This window comes from Oryx dammah, unplaced genomic scaffold (genome assembly GCF_014754425.2).
Source record: "Oryx dammah isolate SB20612 unplaced genomic scaffold, SCBI_Odam_1.1 HiC_scaffold_25, whole genome shotgun sequence".
NCBI lineage: Eukaryota > Metazoa > Chordata > Mammalia > Artiodactyla > Bovidae > Oryx > Oryx dammah.
In genome coordinates this window covers 12,845,954-12,870,708 of record NW_024070209.1, presented here as the reverse complement: position 1 = coordinate 12,870,708, position 24,755 = coordinate 12,845,954, and the positions used below count along the sequence as shown (strand labels likewise).

At 48.0% G+C, this 24,755-nt stretch overlaps 1 protein-coding gene across 23 annotated transcripts in view; it reads left to right on the top strand.

The window, feature by feature from the left end:
• The window catches only part of DYSF (dysferlin), a 222,141-nt gene that overhangs the window by 148,781 nt on the left and 48,605 nt on the right, over positions 1 to 24,755 (top strand). For 9 of the 23 annotated variants that reach the window (XM_040223965.1, XM_040223962.1, XM_040223958.1 and 6 more), the window contains 4 exons: positions 3,248 to 3,349; positions 3,459 to 3,620; positions 4,677 to 4,842; positions 5,263 to 5,339. In XM_040223965.1, coding sequence (XP_040079899.1) covers positions 3,248 to 3,349; positions 3,459 to 3,620; positions 4,677 to 4,842; positions 5,263 to 5,339 — 507 coding nt within the window. Of the gene's footprint in view, positions 1 to 636; positions 679 to 3,247; positions 3,350 to 3,458; positions 3,621 to 4,676; positions 4,843 to 5,262; positions 5,340 to 11,539; positions 11,603 to 24,755 lie in introns of all 23 variants that reach the window. The other 14 variants (XM_040223960.1, XM_040223956.1, XM_040223950.1 and 11 more) reach the window with 3 other exon arrangements.

The window sequence follows — 24,755 nt, the reverse complement described above, 5'->3', positions numbered from 1 at the left end:
TTAGGAAGGAGGCCAAGGTCAGCTGGCCAGATGCTGCTGAGGGAGGGAGAGAGCTAGGAGCCTGTGAGCTGCGTTTGAGCTACCAGCAAGTTGTTGTTAATTTCGGAGAGAGAAATTTCCAGGGAGGGGGTGCAGAGGGCAGAGCGAGTGCGTGGGGCCGAGGGTGGCCTGGAAGTGAGGCAGGGGTGGGGGATGGACGCAGCCCTTTTCGGGAAGCGAGGGAAGAGTAGCCACAGAGAGAAGGTGTGAACAGACCTGAGACCATCTGTAAACGGGGAAGGGAAACAGGCAGTAGATAGCGTGGAGAGCTGGGGAGGGCTGGATGGGACCGCTCAGGGAGCAGAGCGTGGGGAGGCACTGATGCACTGCGACAATGAGTGTGCTCAGTGGGGAGGGGCAGAGGACCGCCTGACACCTGGCAGGAGGAGGGAGCCCCACAGAGGCCAGGATTCTGGGGAGTGGCAGCAAAGGGCAGGGACCGAGGGTGTCCCGGGGCTCCTGAGGGTGGCATGGCGGATGGAGGTGGCCTTGGGATGAGAATGGGGGCCCTGTGCCTGGTAAGCTGCCCCGCGGACACACACCTAACCGCTGTTTCTGCTTGTCTCTCCTCCCGCCGGCCGGGCCTGGCCTCCGCAGCTGTGTGCACCTGCCCTCTTCCTCCAGGGCCTCCTGCCAACGGTACTGGAGCCCACTCTTCTCCGGGTTCTTGTTCCCTGTCCTCCTCTATGACCAGGTTCCTGCAGTGGGGAGCCCGGGCCACCGCACGGAGACATGAGTGTCCTCACGGGGAGCTCGGGGGAGCCCAGCAGGATGGTGGGGCATGGAAGTGAGGGACAAGCAACCAAAGGGACGCTGCCCAGAGTTTGGGGGCCTGGAGAGAAGTGTTCTGGGGGAAATGTATTCCTGAGTTTTCCCGGTGATTTCAGGAGAACATTGCAACCGTGTGAGGAAGGTTTGGTCTTTCTGCCTCCCCACCCAGGAGCCTGGGGCTGCTCCCTTCCTGACCTCTTCTACTTGTCCATTTTATCATGGTCTTTTGGCCTTGGGCCCACGGTTGGCTGGGCATCAGCCTTGAGCAGGCCACGAGCAGGCTTCCAGGCATAACCTTTTTAAAAGTGAGGTGACCCCTGCTATGCAGTTGTTACAGCAGGTGGCCCTGGAGTGCCAACGGTGGACACCAAGCCTGGCATGTCCACAGTGGCCAGGCCACTGCGGGCTCTGCCCCCAGCCTCTGGGGCACCAGTCATGTGGACTGTGGCGTGCACAGCAGCCCTGGGTGTGTCCAGGGCCGCCCTGCTCATCCTGCATCTTGTCACCTGCCTTGTGGTCTGGAGGAAAATGATGAATTTCTTCACGTTGTGCTTTGGTGACATTGGGATAGCCATGAAGCTGGTGCTATTCTGAGAGGTGCCTCTGATGGCTCAGCTCTGCTCAGTCAGAGGGGTTGGTCAACAGCAACACTGGTGATGAAAACAGCGGCACTACCAAGAGTGCACTGATCACTACAGTCCCTGCTCTTTATTAAGCATCTCCCATGTGCCAGAAACACTTCACATTTGTTCTCTTGTTAAATTCTCAGAGCAATTTGGTAAGGGTGTCATCCTGGATCTTCACATGAGCATACTGGACCACAGAGTTTGAATAATTTGCCCAAGGTCAGACAGCTCAGAAGCCGCAAGGTTAGGACTAGGACCAAGGTCTGGTTTGATTTTAGAAATCAGCACCACCGCAGGTCAGTGTGCTGTGGGCAGGAGTGACAGCTGGGGTTGGCTGTGAAGGGACGAGGTTGGAGGAAGCTGGTGTGTTTCAGTGCTCCAGCTGCCCCACCATCGACGTCAGGGCATCTGCAGATGGATGCAACGTCCTTTGAGAAGGAACCCAGAGCAAGTCAGCTTGGAGAACGAACCCAATGACTCCATTGCTTCTTAATGCAGTTATGTGAGGCAAGCTCTGTAGAGCGCACAGCACAGCCCTTGGATTCATAACTGACGTTTCCTGGGTGTTAGGGCCTTCGTAGACGGGTGTTCAGGTTGTGCACTGCGTGAGCACGCTGGGTCTACGGAAGTGTGATTTCCAGTGCAGGCATCGGACATCAGTATTTATTATAGTAACTTCCGGCAGGTGGCAGTAAAGTGTCTTGTTCCAATAAACTAGTAAACTAGGATGATTTTCTGACAGGGAAGTAAAAGAGCTTTAAGAAAGGGACATCTTTTTCTAATTGTCACAAAGTTGCCATGTGGACTCCTATTGAGAGTTTACATGAACCAGGAACTCTTTTAAATGTTATCAACTTCTTCAAGCCTTACATTAAGCTTTAGAGGTTGATAATTTTTAATAACCATTTTGTAGATGAAAACCCTCGAGCCATAGAGAAGTGAAATAACTTATTTACCTCAGTACGTGGTGGAGTTGGGATTCGTTCACACGCAGAGCCCGTGTTCATAACCACTGCCAGACGTGGTAGTTGTCTAATCCACAGTGATACCTGCTTCTGGTGCTTCAGCTGCTTCCCTATGTATTAATAGCTCTTCAGGATTCTCGCCCAAGTCTTTTTTGGCAGACCCATGGCAGGCAGAATTGCCCCCCTGGCCTCTTGCCACGGTGTGGAGGCACCTCCCTAGCAGGCCCTTTGGTGCCTGGGGTGGCAGGCTTTTCCAGCCCTGCCTCCTGTTTGTGAGCGCCTCTTCTGGCTCACAGTGCAAGCATTCTGTTCCGGTGTGCCACACCTCAGGACAGGTGCGAGAGGCGGGATTTGGGGGCTGGCCGGTGTCTGTGGATCTGTGGGGGCTGGAGATGGAACACAGGGCGGGTGATCAGCTGGGAGGGTCTGAGCTGGACGCGGGAGCGGCTAGCAGGTGGGCACATGGTCCTCTTGGGACTGAGACGGGCTGAAGTGGACATGTCAGGTTGGGCTGGACAGTGCATGTGTGTGCACGTGTGTGGGACAGGGACTGGGACCCCCGGGCGGCTTATTGTTGGGAGGAGTTGTGGCCCAGGGCTTGTCTGAAGCAGACTCACCTGACCCCTGGGCCGAGGTGCTAGCGTTGTGGCCCTGGAGAAGAGGGTCCCTGGGAAGCTGACTGAGCTCTTGTTCCTGTTTGCCCGCTTGCTCCGTTGTGTCCTCGCCGCTCTATTTCTGTGTCTCTCCACACATGCACTTTCTTTCCATCCCATCTGTTTTCCTTTCTTGTCTTTCTGCCTTGGGCTTCCTCCTGCCTTTGTCTCCCTTCTACCTCGTGCCCTGCAGTCAGAGGACACGGACCTGCCCTACCCGCCGCCCCAGAGGGAGGCCAACATCTACATGGTCCCCCAGAACATCAAGCCGGTTCTCCAGCGAACCGCCATCGAGGTGAGCCTGCCCCCACCACGGGGGTGGGGGTTGGGGGCCTCTCCTTTTCTGGCCCAGCCTTGCCCGGGCCTGGGGCCTTTCCAGCTGCTCTCCTCACTCCACACCCCAGATCCTGGCGTGGGGTCTTCGGAACATGAAGAGCTACCAGCTGGCCAGTGTGTCCTCCCCGAGCCTGGTGGTGGAGTGCGGGGGCCAGTCTGTGCAATCCTGTGTTATAAAAAACCTCCGGAAGAACCCCAACTTCGACATCTGCACCCTCTTCATGGAAGCGGTGAGCCTGACCTCCCTGCGGTCTGCTGCCTACCAGAGTGCTGGTGCTTAGAATTTCCTCGCAGCCCCAGGCAGCCTGGGGTCCAGCTCCCTGCAGGATTCTGCCTGGCTCATGGTCTTGCTCCCACCTCCTTTGAGAGCAGGAGGAAATGCTCGTTGTCTCCTTCCTGGAGGAGCCACAGCCTGCGCACAGCAGAGAGGGCGCCAGCTTGGTTCTGCCTCCCCAGATCCTGAGTCCACGGGAGTCCCAAGGACCCACCTGTGGCTGTTTCCTCTCTCAGGGCAGGCCTCAGTCCCCCGGTGCCATCTGCCAGGGCTTTGACCTTCGGGGATTCCTCCAAATCTTTCTGGACCTAGTCCTCCCCCACCCTGGGCCTTTGCAGAGGGGCTCACCCCTGTGGCCTTTGGCCCCAGCCCCCTCCAGCAACCTGGTGTGCCTGGGCTTAGTGACCAGAGTAAGGCAAATCTGAGGGAAGGAAAATGGTTTGCAAGATGAAAGTGCTGTAGAAATTCCAGGCCCAATGGCTGTCAACAGAAGCCTCCTCTTGGCTGAGCCAAAGCCGCCACCGAAGGAGAGAATATAAATTATTTCAAGTTGTGTTCAAAGTGCTTTTAGGGTTGGGGGAGAAGAATCTGGGTCTGGAAGCCAACTCTTGAGTATCCACTTGGAGGGGGGTCTGTCTGCGAGAACTGTTGAGTCCCGGGCCAGCTTCTCCCTTTTCCCCTTCCCCAGCCAGTGAGGGTTCAGGGAAAGGAGACTTGTTTTAACTCTGGGCTGAGCTGGGTGTGTTTGGGGGTTAAAGCTTGAGGGGAAAGTCAGCCTGTGCATGCAGCACTCAAGAGGCAGACAGACAGGTGGGCAGCTTCTGCCCCACTGGCCCGCTCCTGGGCTGAGCTGACCACCGCTTTGGATTGACGGCCCTTGGGGGTGAGGTGTAGGTTGAGAGTCATTTTCTGCTCCTTGGACTTGTCCTGGGAAGAAGGACTCTCCTCCCTCTGAGACCTCCCGGAGATGAGGTCAGGCTGTTGTCCAGAGCTTCCCTCTTCCTCCACCCAGATGCTGCCCAGGGAGGAGCTGTACTGTCCCCCCATCGTGGTCAAGGTCATTGATAACCGGCAGTTTGGCCGCCGGCCCGTGGTGGGCCAGTGTACCATCCGCTCCCTGGAGAGCTTCCTGTGTGACCCTTACTCAGAGGAGAGTCCGTCCCCACAGGGCGGCCCAGGTAGGGGAGGGGCTCTTGATTGGTGGAGTGGGGGGCAGGGGGGCTGGGGCAGGTGGGCTCCCCAGCTGAGACATATTCTGAAGCCCTCCTCTTACCTGAATGAGAAGTGAATTTTGCCCAGCTGATGGGAGGGAAGGGTGGGAATCTTGTCTTCCTCAGGGCATTGTCTGGCCCCAGGCTGGGTCCTCCAGGGAGTGAGAGGCCGCAGGAGAGGGAGACGAAGGGATCAAAGGGATGAGGAGAGAGGGAACTGGGGAGACGGGAGTGCAAAGGATGATGCTGGGAGAGGGAAGGACTCGGGTGAGGGAGAGGAAGACACGAGGGAGAAGTGTGGCGAGACCCAAGGCCGAGTCTCATGGCTCGGGAGGGGTGAGTCCCCAGGGGAGCCCCTCTCAGGCCTGGACACTGCTGTCCCTCCAGATGACGTGAGCTTACTCAGTCCTGGGGAAGATGTGCTGATCGACATCGATGACAAGGAGCCCCTCATCCCCATCCAGGTAGGCAGGGTCCCTGGGGACAGACACTGGTTTACCCTCTCCCCCGCCTTGCTCCCCTTCCTCATCACACAGCCTCCATAAGACACTCTCCCGTAGCCTGGTGGCTGATACCTGACAGGTGGAGGCACCCAGTTAGGAGCTTTCAGCCTGGGTGGGAGCGGGGCGGGGGCTTGCGGGAAACCATGTGGGTCTCCTGGGCAAGACCTAAGCCTCTGAGAAAGACAGCCCTGTACCTTGGAGGCCACGTGGAGGGCTTGCCCCTGGTGATCAGCAGGAAATCAGGGTGGGGGGGGCAAGAAAGAGGGAAGCAGGACAGGGTGAGGAGTGACTGGCAGTCTCCGGGGTGCCCAGCCCCGTTGCTAGGACCTTCCTTGGGGGGAGATTCACCTATGGGCTTGTGCTTGGTGGCATCCTGGAGGCAGCTTGAAGGAGGGGTCTGTGTTCAAGCCAGTGGTCCCTTGCACCCCATCCCCTCCACCTGCGGGAGGGAGTAGGGGCGGGAGAAGGGCCTTGCTGCCAGGGTGTCTAAGAGGCAGCCCTTTGCTCTCTGCTCCACCTGGTGAAGTGAAACTCGCTCTTTGTGACTCTTTCCAACTCTTTGTGACCCCACAGACTATACAGTCCATGGAATTCTCCAGGCCAGAATACTGGAGTGGGTTGCCTTTGTCTTTTCCAGGGGATCTTCCCAACCCAGGGATCGAACCCAGGTCTCCCACATTGTAGGCAGATTCTTTACCAGCTGAGCCACAAGGGAAGCCCCTTCTACCTGGTGACCCAGGCACCAATGCCAAACAGCATAGCAGGCGGCCTGTGGCATCTCTTACTAAGGGGGGATCACTCTTCCCACCTTAGACTCTGGAGGGCTGTGGGTCCTGTACGGCTGGGACCACCCAGCCTTATCACAGTGGAGATGGACACAGACTTCACTGTGAGCACCAGCCTTGAACAGCTCTGTTCCGTCTGCTCCAGGTTGTCACCCTCCTCTTGGCTTTGTTTGACCCTGGCTGCCCCATGGCACCTGGGGCTCCCAGAGCTTCTGGGCTGCCCAGAGCAGAGCCTTCCAGCCTACGTAGACAGCGCATGTGTCCTCAGGCCCACAGCCTATGTATTCAGGGGTGGCATTTTAGAAGGGTTCAAATTTTTTAAACAATCAGTCAAATAGCCTTGAGAGCAAGAGGACAACCTTGGGTGCTGGGTCAGTCTTGGGGTCCTGAAAGCTGTCCCTGAGATGTGCTTCCAGGGGCTTCTGTCTGACATATAGGGTGAATTTCTGCTTCTTTCCACGCACTCATCTCTTTCACCGTTTTGCTATTTCCAAGGGGACATTGCTGGTGTTCCGTCCTGGACCACACTGCTGCTGACACAAGAGCTTTATAGTTGCTCTCAAGTGTCACTGGAGCTAAGCATCCTCACAAGGTCCCAGCTGCCCACTTCTCCTACCTCTCTGGCTCTCCAGGGCCCCACCCCACCACCCTTTCTGCTGGGGACACCTCTGGCCAGCACCGGTCACTCAAGACTCAGTCTAGGTGAGGTCAGCTCCTTCTAGGATTCTGCCCTGGCTCCTCCACTTCTGCAAGTCCTGTCTCTTATCTGGGTCACTGCGCTTGCTTAAGTCATGCTGCCGCTGTAAATGTTAGCTTGTTTCCTAGACTAGACTCAGGGCAGTGAGTGGGGCCCATTCCTTTTCGTGTCTTCAATGCCAGCACAGGCCCTGGCTTAGAGGACGCATTCGAAGAAAGTCTGCCTGCCCAGATGGACAGATGGATGAGTGGATGGATGAGTGGATGGATGCATAAGTAGATGGGTGGGTGGGTGGATAAATGGGTGGGTGGATCCTGCCTACTCTCTGTAGGAGCTTAGGAGGAGCTTCTCTTGCCCCGGGGACACCAAATGGAAATTGCAAATACACAGAATTCGGCTGCACTCAGGCTTGGGTGGGTATTTGTAGCTGAATGAGGCAGATAATTAGCCCCAAACTTGGTGCCCAGCGCCGGCTCCCACCCCTCAGCGGGCTGTCTGGGTCTGTGTGGGGTAGCACAGAGCTGGCCCAGTAGGATTTCCGTTCTGTGCGTGCCGCCCTCAGAATGTCCACAGACTCAGATGGAGAGGCGCTGTGTCGGGTCCTGCTGGCTACAAGCACAGCCAGAGGCAGACAGTGAGTAGGCCCAGACTGGACGTCCTCCCGGCGTTGACATGAGTGAACCGGGGCCGGGGTAGGAGCCAGAGCAGGGTCGGCAGTCTTTGTGGGAGGACACGGCTCGTGTTGCTGGCCAGGCGGAGGGTGGGGCTGGCTCACAGGGCCTCAGGGGTCCACAGGGAGAGGCGGCAGTGAGCTCCGCCTCCTCTGGTGGAGGAGGTTTGCATCCTGCCCTCATCCAGCTCCCTGTCCGATGGCGGAGGAGACACAACCTTATTGTCACGGAGCCCCAGGCTGGCAGGGAGACCCATCCCAGTCTCTAGGGAGCCCTGTCTTGATGGGGTCTGATGGCTGCTTCAGGAAAAAGCAATTCTGTGTTGTGCTTTTCTCTGAGATCTCTGTTCTGATTCGGCTGGTCCAGGAAATCTTTCACCGACTCTGTCTTGCAAATCCCCGGTGTAGGACTTGGGAGGGCCGGGGCTGACTCAGGAGACTGTGGGTTCCAGACCCAGTGGTTTACCAGATAGTCCTGGCTGGGCTCTTGTCCCCTGTCCCCTTCCCCAGTGCAGGTAGGATGGAGGGCCCTGGTCTCTGGGGACTGGAGGAACAAGAGGTCTAGCAGAATTGGGGACTCTTCTGGCTCCTGTTTGTCTAACCTGTGTCTCCAGGCCAACTTACCATTCCCACTGTGACACAGCCTCTCCGCTGTGCTCATCAGCTGGGGCTGTGAATCCAGCAGAAGGCTCCTCTCCAGCTCCAAATGCTCTCTTACCACATCTGGCTTCTGTGTTGGTCCCTCCTGTCTCCTCGCTCTGTCACCCCTTCCTGGCCAAAGAACCTTCTCCCCATCATTTGCCCAGTTCCTGGGATGCTAGAAAAAGTCACCAATGGCCTGATGCTCAGGTCACTGGGTTGACCACCACGGCTGAGCATTTATCACGTTTCTAGAAATCTTTTGGTCTGTCAAGAGTGGCCCATTCTAGAGATGATCTGAAATGGATGTATGAGACAGAACTGTCCACTTGGCCTTCCAGGGTCGAAAGTGGGCACCCATCTCTGGGGGTGAGGAGGGTCGTGGCCTCCTGGACTCTTCTCTGTAGGGGACTGGGATAAGATAAACTCTCACATAGCAACCCTACAGTGTATTCTTGGTCTGTGTGGCTGTCCTTTGTGTAGATTTCAGAACCATAGCCTAGGGATAAGGGGTGGTGTGAGTGTGTGTGCATGGGTTAGTGTGCATGAGGGGTGGGGGGCTGGGAGCAGATGTGTGTGCAAGCTCAGTGCTGCTGCTGTAAGCATCGTGGCCTTGATGCCTAACTTTCTGAGGGCAGGCCAGAGGTGTCCTCAGAGAGGGGCTCAGAGGTGTTTCAATCTGTCTAGTGCTCTCCTCAAAATAAAGGATATATTCATTTTTTTCTGATTATAAATATATGTCTATTATCTACAGTTGGGAAAATGTAGAAAAGTAATGGACAAACAGTGGCTCCAACCAGGAAGACAGTGTGAATGAGCTGCTCCCAGCATTTCCTCTGTCCTGTCCTCCTCCCCCGTGCCACCTCCCCGACTCCAGGCTGCTCTCCCTGTCCCACTCTGCCTCTGAGTCTGAATCAGGCTCTTCTTTTACTTCCAAACAAACCTGGGGTCTTCGCCTCCTCGTCTACTGGCTCTTGTGTTCTGATGATGACAAGGGGAGGAGGAGTGGTGCAGGAAGACACCTGGAGCTGGTTCCCCGCCATTCCCTAGAGGGTCTTGAGGCCCACGTGTGGGTGACACCCCTTGCCTAGCCCACCCATCACCCACCTCCAGGCATAAAGGTGACCCTTTCCTGTTGCTCTGAGAGACCACCATGGGTAGGAGTATCCTCTTGAAGTCTCCAGGGACTGGGGTGGGGGGATGTGTGTGGGCTGAGGAGGGCTAAAGAGGAAGAGAGAGCTCTTGGGAAGTCTCCCCTCTGGTGGGGAGAGACAGGAGGTCTGTGTGGTGGATCCATATGAGATGATGAGAGTGATGGCAAAGCCATGAATGCTTGCTCAGCAGGGACACCAAGATCTGGGACTCTGGGCCTGCAGGGTCAGCATGGACAAAGTCATCAGGGAGCTTCTCTGAGGGGGCTGGTGAGAGGGGTTAGAACAGCAGCGGGGAGAGGAGGCCTTTCCTGGTGGGCAGAGGAGTGGGGCAAAGGTGTGGTGGTGGGCGGTGTGTGTCTGTTGACAGTGTGTGTGTGGGCTGCGTGTGTGTGATGGTGTACTGAGTGTGTGTGTGTGTGTGTACGCACACACGTGTGTGGTGGGCCTGGGAGGCTCTGGGGGAAAAGCAGGCTAGTGTGCAGGAGGAGTCAGGAGGCTTGCTCTCCACGGGCATGGGGTGGGGTGCTGGGGCTGGCTGCTCCCTGGCTCCCGGCTCGGGCTAATTTTGAGCCGCCTGCTCCGGTTTTAGTCTCTGGGACGCCGTGAAGGTGGGAACGTGCTCCCAGAACCGGAGCAGCAAATTATGCCCGGATCCCAAAGGGGAACGTGTAATTTCGGAAGCTGGCCCAGACCTTCAGAGCACTATGTTTAGCTTTATTTTTTCTCCCTCTTGCACTGGTGAACTGCCGGTTTCCCTCTCACCTTTCCAAAAACGATCTGTATTAAAAATAACAATAAGGCTTCTGTGAGGTTCAGGATGAGAACCAGAGGGGCAGAGCTGCTGCCTGGCTGGGCCGGTCTCTGGGCCGCTGAGGGCTTTACGTGGAGTTCATCTGGTCAATTCAAGGGTCACGCCCCCGCCCCCACCACCACGACATGTAGCCAGCCCCCTGGAATCCTCCAGCGGCGTGGCTGTGTGCCCGGCCGTTCTGCCCTCCTGCCTGTGCTGCTGGGCCTGAATAGCCGAGGGCTGGTTTAGGGGAGGCCAGGGTCCCCCTCAGTGAGGCTCCCTTCCCAGATCAGGGAGGGGACTGTGAGTTCCCACTCTACCTCTTCTGCGTTTCCTTGACCCCAGGCGAATGGGTCTCCCTGCACCTTCCTGCTAAGGAAGAAAGGACACTGGGGCTTGGCCTCTATGGAGACTCCAAGAGCCCCCTGCCCCAGGCTGAAAGGACAGAGGGTCTCCCTCCTGGCAGCTCTGGGTCCCTGCTCTGGTCACACCCCCTTCCCCTGCCTCCCTGGACTGTTTGCCCTGGCAGCGCTGCTTTATTCACATCTCTGCCCTTCACAACTCCTGTCTCCTCTGCCCACAAGGCATCTCCTGGCCACCTCCACCTAGACTGGAATGTGTCCCCTCAGGACCCCATCACCTCCTCCAGGACTATTTTAGTGGTCCCCCAAAATGTCACCCTGCCTGTAGCCCTGACCCCCACCAAGGCTCTCCTGGACCCTGCAGCCCAAGGATTCATCCTATAAAGTATGGATTCACCATACCGCGAGATTGCAGGCAAGGATCTGGTGCCAAAGGAGAAGGCAGCAGGTTTTCTGTATTAAGAGGTGGCGTGTCTATGAGACTGGTTTGGGGCAAAGTCGTATGATGCCCTGATGTCTGTCCTTGAGAACAGAAGACTCAGAAATGTGCACTGGCTTAGGAATGGTGCCCAAGCTGGGGTTGGTGTGGTTCAGCAGTTAGGGGACGCCACCAGCAGTGATGCAGAGGTTGGTGGATGTCTGAGGTCAGGATGACTGAAAGGCTGGGAGGGCAAGTGAGAGTGGAGTCAGCGGTGCCCAGGGCTCTGAGAAAGCAGGCAGGAGACAGGCATGGGCTGAGCCCTCGCACGTGCCTCTCCTTGCCCTCGGCATGCACAGCCTTCATCTCATCCACACTCGCTGCTGCTCTGACAGTTCAAGGCTTGTGCCCGTTCTCCAGATGGGGATGCTGACTCAGAGGTCAGGGTCACGCAGAGCACCGGGGCCAGGATCTGGAGCCACACTTGCCCAACTCCAAAGCACACATTCCTCCCACAGCTTTTGTAGCCTCCCTGGAGAGAGAGCAGAGGGTGCCCACTTGGAGAGTTCTGCTCTCTTAGGACTGTCCAGTCTTCCCTGACGTGGCTTTTCGAGTCCTGTTGCTAACCAGCGTGTTTAATTTGTAGTTTGCAGATGGTCTGTCGGGCTTGGCCCCCACTAACATGGCATCTTCTCCATCCAGTCTTCATGTATGTATTGTTTACCTATTTGTGGGCACCTTGATTTCCCCGGGGGGACTGGGTGGGGTTAGGGAGTTAGGAAGGGAGCAGAGGAGGTGGGGGTGGGAGGGGAAGAGAGGAGTTTTCTGAGCCCTGGCAGAAAACAGTTAACCTGCCCTGTGTGGTAATGGAGGGGTGGGGAGAAAGCTAAGCGAAGAATCTCAGAAACAGATGAGTCTTGGTGCATCCTGGGATTTACCTTAAACCTGCTTCCCTGTGTGAGGGCTGAGGTCTTGGTTGGGATTGCATGGGCCAGGGGAAACAGGGAGTGTCTGGACCCTGACTGCTGGGAGGCGGGACATGAGAGGCCTCTGTGGGCAAGAGGCCTGTGGTGCTGCAGAGCCCTGGCTGTCCCCGGCAGGTGCTGAGTGCTCTGCTGGGGCCCGCAGCTCACGCCTGCAGTTCCCGTTAGTGCTGCTTCTGTCCTCCTGGGCTGATTTCCTAGGTGTCTTCTTTAAGGATCACGGGTCCTTCCGGGAAGATGGCTGACGTGTCTAGCTTTCAATACACTCCCGAAGTCTCATGCTGAGGGCCAAGGGGAGCCCCAGGCCTGTAGGAGGAACCTAAGATATAGGAACTCCTGAAAGTAAAATTTCATTCATGGCGTCAAGAGGAGGCATTGCTGTATTGGGTCCTTTATGGCTTCTAGGAGGAGGCAATCTATATTTTAACTGTTTTCTGACTTATCTGTCGTAGAAAATACAGAAAAATACAATAAAGTATAAGGCAGGAAAGTTAAAACCACCTGTATTCCTACCAGTTGGAGATGAAACTGAAGATTTTGATGTGCCTGTATTTATAGGTATCTCTTATGCACATTAATACTTCAAAAATAAAACCTGAATCTTATTATGCTTTAAAAACCTGAATTTTCTTTTACTTAAGAGTATATTGTAGATGTTTTTCCATATCTTTATATTCTTTACAAATTGCTTGCATGTCATTCCACTGTATGGATTTCCATAAAGTTTTAATTCTTCTCCCATCACTGGACATTGAATTTCTTTTTTTAAAAAAGACAAAAAATTATGTATTTATTTTTGACTGCGTTTGGGTCTTTGTTGCTGTGTGTGGGTTTTCTCTAGTTGCAGCGAGTGGGGGCTACTCTTTGTCACGGTGCCTGGGCTTCTCACTGCAGTGGCGACAGGCTGCAGAGGGCGTGGGTTTCAGTGGTGGTACCTGGGCTTAGTTGCTTCGCAGCATGTGGGATCTTCCTGGACCGGGATTGAGCCCGTGTCCCCTGCATTGGCTGGAGAAGGCAGTGGCACCCCACTCCAGTACTCTTGCCTGGCAAATCCCATGGACGGAGAGGAGCCTGGTAGGCTGCAGTCCATGGGGTCGCGAAGAGTCGGACATGACTAGGCGACTTCCCTTTCACTTTTCACTTTCCTGCATTGGAGAAGGAAATGGCAACCCACTCCAGTATTCTTGCCTGGAGAATCCCAGGGACGGGGGAGCCTGGTGGGCTGCTGTCTATGGGGTCGCACAGAGTCGGACACGACTGAAGTGACTTAGCAGCAGCAGCAGCCCCTGCATTGACAGGTGGATTCTTAACCACTGGACCACCAGGAAAGTCCTAATTTCTTAATTTTTATAATTGTCTTATTTTATATTCCTCCGAAGAGTTATTTTTAGTTTACTTTAAATAGATCTAGTGCATTTCTTGTTAAGTTTATTCCTAGGCATTTTATAACCTATTTTGCTACCCAAATGGAATATCTTTTTTTCTTAATATTTTTTCTAGCTGGTTAGTGCTAGAATATGGAAAACAACATTTTTTTTAATATTTACTTTGAAACAGACTCTTTATTAAGTGCCTTTGTTACCTCTGACAGTGGTTAATTGATTCAGTTGAATTCTTCAAGCAGCTAAGATTGTTTTCTTCAAACAATAATAAATATGTCATTTTCTTTGTAATAGTTTTACCTTATTCCTTTTTTCAGAATAACATTTGGTAATTGAGATACTAGTGAGCAAACTTATTTAGTTACTGATTCTAATGAGAAATTCTCTGTCATTTTTCCATTAATTAATTATGATAATGATTGGTAGTTTCAGGTAGATATTTTTGATTTTGTAAAGTGAAAGTTGATTAGTTGTGTCTGACTTTTTGCGACCCCATGGGCTATACAGTCCATGGAATTCTCCAGGCCAGAATACCGGAGTAAGTAGCCTTTCCCTTCTCCAGGGGATCTTCCCAACCCAGGGATTGAACCTAGGTCTTCCGCACTGCAGGCGGATTCTTTACCAGCTCAGCCACAAGATTAATACCTTAAAAATTAGATATGGGAGTTTAATATTATCCAGTGCCATTTATCAAGATGATCATTTTGTTTTCCATTGTTCTGTTCATACATATATATATTGATACATACAATTGTCCTGCATTCCTGAGGTAAACCCAAATCAGGCAAATGGTCATGGTATTATAGCTGACTACAAATGAAGTCTTCTTATGCAGTCAATCAGGATAGGTAGTTGGTTGGCTAACTGAAAAAGTCAGCTTAATGGGAACTCATTAAAAGTCAAATATAAGTACCATAAACACTTTCTTTTTAATCATATCCATGTATCTTCATTTGACAATCATTTGATATATGCCAAGGCCTCTTTAAATTTGAATCTGCTATTTGAGTGTTATGTTGTCCTTCTGGTATAAAACACATCTAAAATGCATTACTTATTATTTTTCCTTTAGGTTTATTAAAGTTTTTGAGATCTTAATGGTAGGTGCCAAAGAACCTGAATGTGGAGTTCTTTTAATGTTTAAGATTCCCTCACACCTTTTTTTTGGTTGCTTCACTCATACTTAATTTTCACCATTAAAAACCATCAGTAGCACTAAATTAATTTTCATAGATAAAATGCCCTTTCTTTTAAAATTCAAATTACATGTATTTATAATGCTTATTGACCCAATTACGACGTTAATACAACTGGCATAAGCCGATTTGGGAACAAACCATTCTTGGTGAACATTCGACTCATCTCTGGGAGCTGCAGTGGGTAAATTAGATTAGCTGCAGGCTTTCGTCTGTGCTGGACATTCACTTGTTAGCAGAGAGAATGGTTAGCTTTTGTTAATCCTGGTGAAGGGGAAGTCTGTGAGGAGTTTTGATGTGTGTTAGTTACTGAGTTAGATTTGTTATTATTTATGTAGGATTTTTGCACATTTGTTCATATGTATTATTTTTAGGTTGTCTTTGTTAGGTTTTGGTATCAGGGTTTTAAATGAGTTTCATAAAATATTTTCTGAGGTGTACTCTCATTTTGTGTCCTCTTGAACAGTCTCTGAGAGATGAGAATGATTGTTTAAGGGTTTGAAAATACATGAGAGCGATTCTTTATGAATCTGAATCATGCAAGATGGAAATTACATGGTATAAAAATAGCCTTGTTTTGTGTATAAAATGTGTAATAATGTGAATCAATCTAAATTTAAAAAATGATTAACAGTCATGTAATTTAAAAGGTGGTGGCCAAATGAATTGTGTTTATGGTTTAGCTGGTAAACAGGATACCTATCATCTTTCCTTGAAAATGGTGGTTATATGATGTGAGTTTTGAATTATAGAAGATCTTCAGGAATACATGTTTTATACAATTGGATAAGATGTGTCTGCTCTGTACTCATTTTATAAGACTGGGCCCAGCATCTATTTTGGGGAGGAGATTCTTTGATCACTTTCTACGTCTTCAGTCAATTTGGTGCCTTAGATATCATCAGATATTGTTTATTACATTGCTATGGATTTACACATATTACTATAATAAAAGAAAATGCTTCTGTATCTGTTCCATTTTTTTATCTGTTCATTCCTGATTTTTTAAATTTATGCTATTTTATTTTATTTTTTTGCTTCATTAGGCTTAATAGCATTTCCTCTATTTTATGGTTATTTTTCATCAAAGAACTGGCTCTTTAAATTTTTTGATTCTTCTGTGTACTTTTAATTTCCTTTTCTTTTTAGCTATTTGCTTTTCTTATCTGACTGTACTGACTAGGACCATAAGTTTAATACTTTGTATAACTGATAATAGAGAGTATTCTTATCTGATATAATTTAAAATGGAATATTTATGTTTCACCACTGACTATAAAATTTATAAGCTGAGTGATTATTAGCAAGCTAGGAGTTTTTATCATGAATGATGTTACATTTTATTGGATGTTCTTTATGGATCTGTTGATCATATGTTTTTTCTCTTTTAATCTATTAATGTGGTGAATTACATTAATAATTTATTTTTTTTAATGCTAAAACAACTTTACAGTTCTGAAACTACCTATCCTGGTCATGTTACATTATCTTTTTTCTGCATTGTTGGGTTCAGTTTGCAAATATTTAGCTTAGGAATTTTTTTGCATCAATTTTTAATGAATGATAATGGCTTGGGACTTCTTTTTCTGATACTATTTTTTTCAGGTTTTGGTGATACTGTTTTTTTCAGGTCTAGATAATACTAATCTTATAAAACGACTTGAGGCATATTTGCTCTTTTTCTAGTCTCTGAATAAATGACAAAAGCCTGACATTATCTGTTGTGTGAAGGTTTTGGTAGATTCATTTGTAAAACTGTCTAGACTTAGTGTTCTTCTTGGGGATATTTTAAACTGCTGATACAATTTTTTAAAATGTTTATAGGACCTTTGAGATTTTCTGTTTCTGTGTGAGTCACTTTTGGTGATTTATATTTTATAGGAATTTATCCGTTTCTTCCTAAAATTATTGACATAGGATTTTTCATAACAACCTCTTACTTAAAAAAAAATTTTCTTCACCTTCTATTTATGTTCCTTTTCATTCCTAAGGTTATATTTTATTATTCTTGCCAGAATTTGTCAGATTTTAAAAAATCTTTTCAAAGAACCAATTTTTAGCCTGCTGATTTAGCTCTATAGTTTCCTAGTTTTCTAGCTTCTAGTTGTTTCCTTTATTATTTTCTTTGCTTCCTTGGTGGCTCAGTTGGTAAAGAATATGCCTGCAATGCAGGAAACCTGGATTCGATCCCTGGGTTGGGAAGATCCCCTGGAGAAAGGGAGGGCAACCCACTCTAGTTTTCTTGCCTGGAGAGTTCCATGGACAGAGGAGCCTCATGGGCTACAGTCCATGGGGTTGCAAGAGATGGATATGACTGAGTGACTAACACTTTCCTTTGATTTTTAGAGGGCTTGTTATATTTTTAACCACTTAAGTGTGATGTCTAGTCCATCAATTTTCAAACTTTCCTCTTTTCTAATGTAAGCATTTAAGGCTATAAAATTTCCTCTAAGTACTGCTTTATGCATCCCACAAGTTTTGATATGTGATATTTTTGTTGTTTTCTAGTTCTGAGTACTTTCTTATTACTGTCACATTTCTTTTTGACACTTAAATTGTTTAAAAGTATGTTTTAGAAATTCCTAACTTATGTTTGTTCTTCTTTGTGATCTCTGTCTACTTTTTCTTTATATATTTGATGCTGTGTTATTCTTTATATATTTGATGCTACAAACAATTGCAGCATTCTTATATCTTCCTAGAGAATTCAATCTTTTAATGATATGTAGCAAACCACCACTCCTTGCTTTTTAAAATCTCAACTAATGAGTTTTGCCTTAAACGCTACTTTGTCTCATGTTAATACAACTAAACCATGTTCTCTTGGTTAGTATTTTCCTAATATATCTTTTCTGTCTTTTTACTTTCAATTTTTCTGTGACTTTAGGTATCTCTCTGATGAACAGCAAATAGATGGATTCTTTTTTTATGCATCCTGACATAAACTCTTAGAGAGTTAGACAGTCTAATATGTTGTGTTTTACTGATATATTTGGATTTATTTCTGCCCTCTTGTTCTGTGTCTCTATTAGTCTTACTCTTTCTTTTTTTCTCATTTTTTGTATTGAAAAATCCCATCTTTTCATTCCTTCTTCCCTTTTCAGTTTCAAAGCTATACATTGTTTTTATTCCTTTAGTGATTAGTATAGAAACTTTAACATGTATCATCAACATAGCAAAATCTAAATTTAACTGGTATTTATAGCTACTTCCAAAATATTACAAGGAACTTAAGAGGCTTTAATTCTAGTCACTTACCAATCACGAACTTTTGTTCAATATTTTAGTTCTACCGCTATAAATGACATTTTTAAAAGCAGTGTTTTTTTTTAAGTAATCTTTTTTTTCTTTTAGCTAGACCCACATTGACTGTTTTGTTTGGTAGACCAGTTTTCCTCATCCTGGGATCGTCTTTCTTCCTGAAGAAGAGCCTACAGAAATTCCTATAATTAGGATCAATTCATTATAAACATTCTCACTTCTAAATTATTTCTTGGAAGTATTTTTGTTTCACTGTTATTTTGGAACTACTAGTTTTACTGACACTTACATCCTGTCATCACTTTGAAGATCCTGCCTCACTGTCTTCTGGCTTTCTTCGCGTTGTTGTCTTCCTAAATCTGAGGACTGTCATTTTGCTTTTAATTAGTTCTGGATAGTTATCTCTTCAAATATTACATGTTTGCCATTCTCTCATTTCCTTCTGGAACTGATTGGACCTATGATGGACCTGCTCTATTCTCCATGGCAGTTCAACTTTATTTCATCTTTCTTTGTGTTGCACTCTGGCTAATTTCCGAAGATATGTCTTCTAGTTCACTAACTGTTAAAAAACTTAATCAGGATAGAGCTGATTAACAGTGCTGTGATAGTTTCAGGTGAATAGTGAAGGCACTCAGCCACACATATACATATGTCCATTCTCCCCCAGACTCCCCTCCCATCCAGGTTGCCACATAGCATTGAGCAAAGTGCCATGTGTTATACAGCAGGTCCTTGTTCACTAAGTCTGAAGTTGCTTCTAAAGGCTAACCCCATCTATTGAGTTCGAGTCCCACTATTAATATTTTTATTCTAAAAGTTCTCTTTTTTGCCCCAAATCTGCTTGTTGATTTTTGAAAGTCTCTTATTCCCTTGCCATATTTTTAATGCCTTTTAGTTTTTAAACAGTTTTTTTTTCCTTAAAATTCTATTTCTGATAATTCTGCTTTCTATTGTCATAATAGGTCTGTCTGCAGTTGTTTCTAACTGACTTTCACTCATGGTGCCTTGTTCATTGTGCATTTCACTATTTCTGATTGTGAACTCACGTTCCTTGGAACTTTATCTGAGAGTTCTTTGAGGCCTGGATGAAAGTCACATTCTTTCAGAGAGTACATGTGTTACTTTTACCAAATGCCTGGAAATACTACAAATCCAGATTCACTTAAAACTAAATGTTTGGCTTGGGCTTTTTGGACCCCACCGTCAATTTGCATTTTGGCTCCTTATTTCTTTGGCTTTTTGCTTTTTCATTTGCACCCAAGTATCTTCTTTATATTCCCATCAGTTCAGCCATTTAAAAAGGATTTTAAACATCTATTATTTGTTAATTTAGGTGTTCCCACTTGGAGAGTTTCTCTGGTCCTCCAGTTTGCCATTTTGCTAGGTCTCTGTTAAGAGTTTTCCCTTGGACAGTCATGACGTCTTCATGCACGTTCTCTTTCCTTCAGGACCAGTACTCTAACTTCTTGTTTGTGAGACCTTCTGGAGACTTCCTGAGACCATAAATCGATCATTTGTTTTCTTCCATTTTTACTCAACTCTTTAACACTTGCCTTTGCCCTCATATTATCCCCCTTATTTTGAACCTTCATCTTTTTTTCCTGTTGTTACACAGGGAAGTCCTTGCTTGTCAAATACCAGGAGCTCAGATGGCACTTCCATTCCTGCGGAGGCCTCTTCTAATCTCAAACTCAGACGAAAGGAAGAGAGAAACAGTCTAAAGTTGCTGTAATTTTACTTTGTCAGCTAGGAATCCAGCAAGATGGGAGAAGTAAGAGGGAGAACGGGATCAGAGGCTTTTCTCCTGGGCTGAACAGTTTGTCTTCTGTGGCGGTTGTGGCAGTCAGATGCTGGCTGGCTAGGTCAGAGTCACAGTTCTTGTGCATGGACTCCGATATAAGAGTTTATTAAATAAAGGAGAGCTGATTCTTTCCCAGAAGGGAAAGACCAGGCAGGTGTGTTGCTTTAGGGACGTTTCTATAGTCTTGGCTGTGTGGACCCTTGACACTGTGAGTTTACACACTTGACGGGTTAATTTTCTTGGCACTAGATGCATATTATTCAAGTTTCTAAACCAAGGTTGCCAGTTTATGATTTGACAGTGAAAAATACTTCTGTTTGGAGGATGTGACCTTGGGATCTGGCCTGTGGTCTCTCTAAAGGCTCAGCAACTGGGAAGTCAGATTGTGAATGGAGATGAGTAAAGAATCAGAATGAGGAGAGAGAATTCTGGGATCTGAAATTGAGTGGGCAGCGGTCCAAAATGGATTGAAACATCCATCTCCAATGGTAGGGACAGCTTTCGTCCCTAAGCTGGGGACCATCCCCCTGGTGATGCTGGTGTAAACAGCTAGGAACAGTCAACTCTTACTCCTCTTCTATTTCCAGGACTGATCAGTTTGTTTTTTCCCTGACATAGTCTTTCCCTAGATGTATTAGTACAGTCTACCCCCTATGGTTCAGGCTCAGTGTAGAAGCCTCTCCTTGCTCTGAACCACCTCCCCCCTACCCCCCCACATTGATTTCATGGTCTGATTCTCTGAGGGCAGCCCTATTTCCCTTAATTCCAAGGTTTGGGGGAATGCTTCATTGCAGCTCATGGATACTGACAAGAATTTATCCAAAGACTTTGAAGCAAAGGTTTTCTGAGCAAAGGAATCAATTACAGGGTGTGGCTCCCAAGTGAGGAAGCATTTCCAGAAGGCAGCCAAGACAGTTTGTCTCAGTGCAACGTGCTTGCATCTCTGACCTTGAGAGTTTCAGGGGGAGTATTTTAACTTTAATAACATGAAGTCTTTTTACCTGTACTTTTGTATATATCAGATGTGCTAATTAGGAAAGTACTTATCTTCTCCTTAAAGTAGGTTTCTTAAGGACATGTATTTGGCACTATTGGTTCAGCAAGAGTTATTGTATGTACTTGAAAGTAACAAAACTGTACTTCTTTAAAAATATCTCTGGTTCAGATGTGTTGCCAGTGCAGCCCGGCCTCCCCCCACTCCCATTAGTTCTGATTAGGGAGGTTTGATGCCTGTCACTGTGTGTAATCTGGACCTTCCTTTGTGAGTCATTCCTTCTCTCATTTTCTCAGAGCAAATACAAATCGCCCATCAAATGACAAGTGAAGGCACAGGGGAGGCAAGGGGAGGGAAATCAGAGCCGAAATCTGTTAGCTATTTGGAGTAATTGGTTATTTGCTGTGTTTGCTGGTTGGGAAGCAGAGCACATACTTTACGGTCTCTCCTGTTACGGGGGCTGGAGTCACCCGCCGATATTGGATCCTCGTTGCCGGAGCCCTTGGCTCCGGGCGCCTTTCCCCTGCTTGGCATTCCTGTGGTCTCCTCGGGGGTGCACCCCTCCTCCCTCGATGTGCACTGCAGGGGGACAGCCCAGGGTGAGACTTGTCTGGCGAGCTCCAGGGCCTCATCAGGGAGGAAGAGACCCTAGCCCCCTCCCAGAAGCCCTCCCTGCCTCCTCCCCCTACTTCCTTCTTCCCAAGAGGTCTTTTTCCTGGTCCACAAGGGACCTGTTTTCCTATCCAAAGGAAAAAGATTCATCTCTTCCCAGAGGGAAATTCTTGGCTTTCCTTGAAATCTACAGGACAGGAAGTTCTCTCTGAGGTCTAATTTAATGCCTTCCTACCCCTGACGGCCCTGTCATCATCCCTGCCCCCTCCTACTCCCCAGCCTGCGTCCAAACAGTGCTTGGAAGTTGGTTCAGTGCTCACTGCTGAGTACAAGTGCCCCCAAGGAGCTTATCAACCTGCCCAGTGACGTGAGCACCTCTCTTACGTTCACTGAGGCATGAGAAACCAGCTTGAATTAGCAGCACGTTCAAAATATAGAATATTTGGAAAGTAATATGACTTTGTGTATGAAAACTCACACAGTAACTAGAAAGCAGGTTGACTTTGGCACATAGTAGGCTCCCTCAAAATACTTTTAAAATTGAATTTAAGATAGCTAAGATTAGTGTCTGTAGTTTGATGAATGCTTCTGCAGCCCTGGGAAGGCCTTCAAAAATAGTTTTTCTCTTAAGTAGATGGTTGGAACTTTTGTTAAGCAAAACTGTCTACATAGGCAGAATGAAGGTAAGGCAAGCTTTTGCCCAGGACTTGTTGGAATCATCACAGATTCTGAGTTAGCTATGTCTCATTGTTTTCTTCACAGGTTTGAAGACTCTGTCTTTCATTCACCCTACTGGATAGATTCCATTTGTTTGGGCTTTCTACATGGGTTATGGGGTGATGCTGTCGTTGGAGGACTAAGTCATGGGCCCACATACATACCTTAGGCTTCTGAATTTGGAAAGACATTTCCCTCAAGTCTCCTACCTCACTTGGGCCCTCCATCTGGAACAGGCCAATAGTCAAATTGTCAGGTCCTGACCCTTCTCTGTTCAGCATCTGCTTGACTGCCAGATTTCAGGCACACTTATTCACTGGGCCTTTTGGAAGCAATTCAGCATTTTGGTTAAAGGTCTTCCTTTCCCTCCTGCTTCTGCTGGTCCAGCTTGAAGTCAGAGTAAGCAGAGTAATGATCTCTCGACAGACATGCAGGCAGAACTGCAGGGAGTGTCAACAAGAGGCTGAAGGCCCAGTGCTCCACTTGTGGAAATAATTAAGTGATTCTTTTTGTCATGAGAGTGTAGAGTTCGGCGGAATCAACATGGTGGCTGGCTGTGGGCGTATGTCTGTGTGGTTTTGAGGGGCATGAAAAGCTTAGTGTGCATGAGGTGGGGTAGGTTCTGAGCTGGGTGTTGCACGTCTAGGGGTTTGTCTGGTTTACGTGTAGGTGTGAGCACTTGTCTGTTACATCTGTGTTTGTATTAATGTATGTGAGCAGATGGACTCAGTTTAGTTTTTAAACCTTAGGACATTAATTAAAGAGCTAGACAATCATCATATCATCATTCCAGTTCTGCAGATGTTGAGCTATGGGGAAACAGCACTGGGGGTCAAACTGGTGATGTTGACAGTATCAACAAGAGCATTTATCATGGTCAACTTTATAGGTCACAAAATATCTTCACAGACATCATCTCGAAGCCTACACTAATCCCAGTGTTGGGTTCTTACATTACGATCTTGATGATAATGATTTGTGCTAATGCAGAAATTTTTTTCAGCACCATCTAGGATGGCTACCTTCTGGTTGACATAGGCAATGAAGGCCTGTTTTCAAAAATGGACTTCTTTTTTAGAGGTGGGTGTATAGTTCCCTATAGTGACCCCAAGGTTTGACATTGTAACCTGGGGGATAAAGGAATTGGACCACAGGCTCTTGTATTTGATTTAACTGGTCATCCTGGGGAGAGAACACAAGTGATATCCTTTTTCCTCCCCAACTCTCCTAACATCACAGAGAGTCAGGCTTAGAATGATTGTTGTCAACTTTGCCATCCACATTCATGAAATGCATTAGGCTTATTGAATGAAAATGGGAGATTAAATGTTCTAACTGTGCCGTGCTGATTTGGGTCTTCAGAGGGATTAGGGTGCCCATTAGATTGGATCAAGCTTGGAGAAGCAAGTCTTTGTTACATGGCTCTGGTTGCTCAGGAACTGAATGTTGGCTATTAGCTGAAATTGGAGAGGCAGCCAGTCTGTGCCTTGATCAGACTTACTTGTTCAGCTGGCTGAATGGTGAAGGACTCTGAACCTTGGGCACAGGGAAATAAAGCTCTGAGGCCAGACTTCTTGATGAAGCCTGAGATGACACTTTATCAAGCCTTTTGCATTTGTTTCTCCTCCTTTCCATGTTCCAAGACTAGATGCTTAGCTCTTGCAAAATGAGGTCAAGAGCACACTTGGAACTAGAAAACGTATGACCATTTCCCATTTGGAGCTTTGAATTATGGAGCTTTCCACAGAGGGTTGCTTGGCTTTGGTGCATCTGGGATAATAAGACATGGGAGGACTCTCCTGTTTCTCTGGGGCTCATTCTTATGCAGGGGCTAACTTCTTCTTGGGCTTCTTGAGGAAGGGAAAGAAGACATGGCCATGAAGTAACTCCATCAGAAGCCAGGTTAGTGAAATAGCAGGGATGATATTTTCAAGTCACATCTGTGAGAGTGTTGAAAATATGACTATTTTTCTGCAATTCAACTTAATCTGTCTTTTGAGCTCACATTTTTTCCTGGCAGAAAAGTCATAGTAATTCTTCAACCATTTAGGTTTAAGCTTTAGTTAGTTTTGGATTTTTCTCCCTTGTCCCTACCCCTGGGAGACAGCTAAATTCTGGGTTGGGCTTCCATAGTGTCATGACCTCCACACGAAGGGGCCCCTGGTCACTAGTGTGTGTGCACCCTGGATCTACTGGGCACACAGACCATACAGACACTGTCTCATTATCTCGACCAGAAGACCCTTTCAGGTATCCTGGCTTCCTCTCTTTGCTGCCTTTCAAGCTTTTCTGGGGGAGCATGGTACGATATGGCAGCTTCTTTGTGACTCTGGGGTCTACAGGATGTGATGAGGACTCCTGCAGGCTCTCTCCCATGACACCCATGCAGCCATCTGTCAAATGCCACAAGCCCCAATTTCTCTGGCAGTTTGTGAATGGTTGCTACTTATCAGATCCCCCAAATTTAGGAGAGGTCTCTTCCATGTATACTTGGAGCTAACCTATGGGGGAAGGTGTGGGTATGCCTTATCAGCAGTTACTGCAAATCTTAAAGAAGATGTGGTGCACATATACAGTGGAACATTATTAAGCCACTACAAAGAATGAAATAATACCATTTGTAGCAACGTGGATGGACCTAGAGAGTGTCATACTGAGTGAAATAAGTCAGACAGAGAAGGAGAAATATCACATGACATCCCTTATATATGGAATCTAAAGCTGCCAGAACTTACGCAGGACTGGGGAACAGATTCTTGGAGGGCACAGACAGAAACTTGTGCACCAGGACCCAGGAGAAAGGAGCAGTGACCCCACAGGAGACTGACCCGGACTTGCCTGTGAGTGTCCAGGAGTCTCCGGCAGAGGTGTGGGTCAGTGGAGGCCTGCTGCAGGGCTGGGGGCACGAGTGTC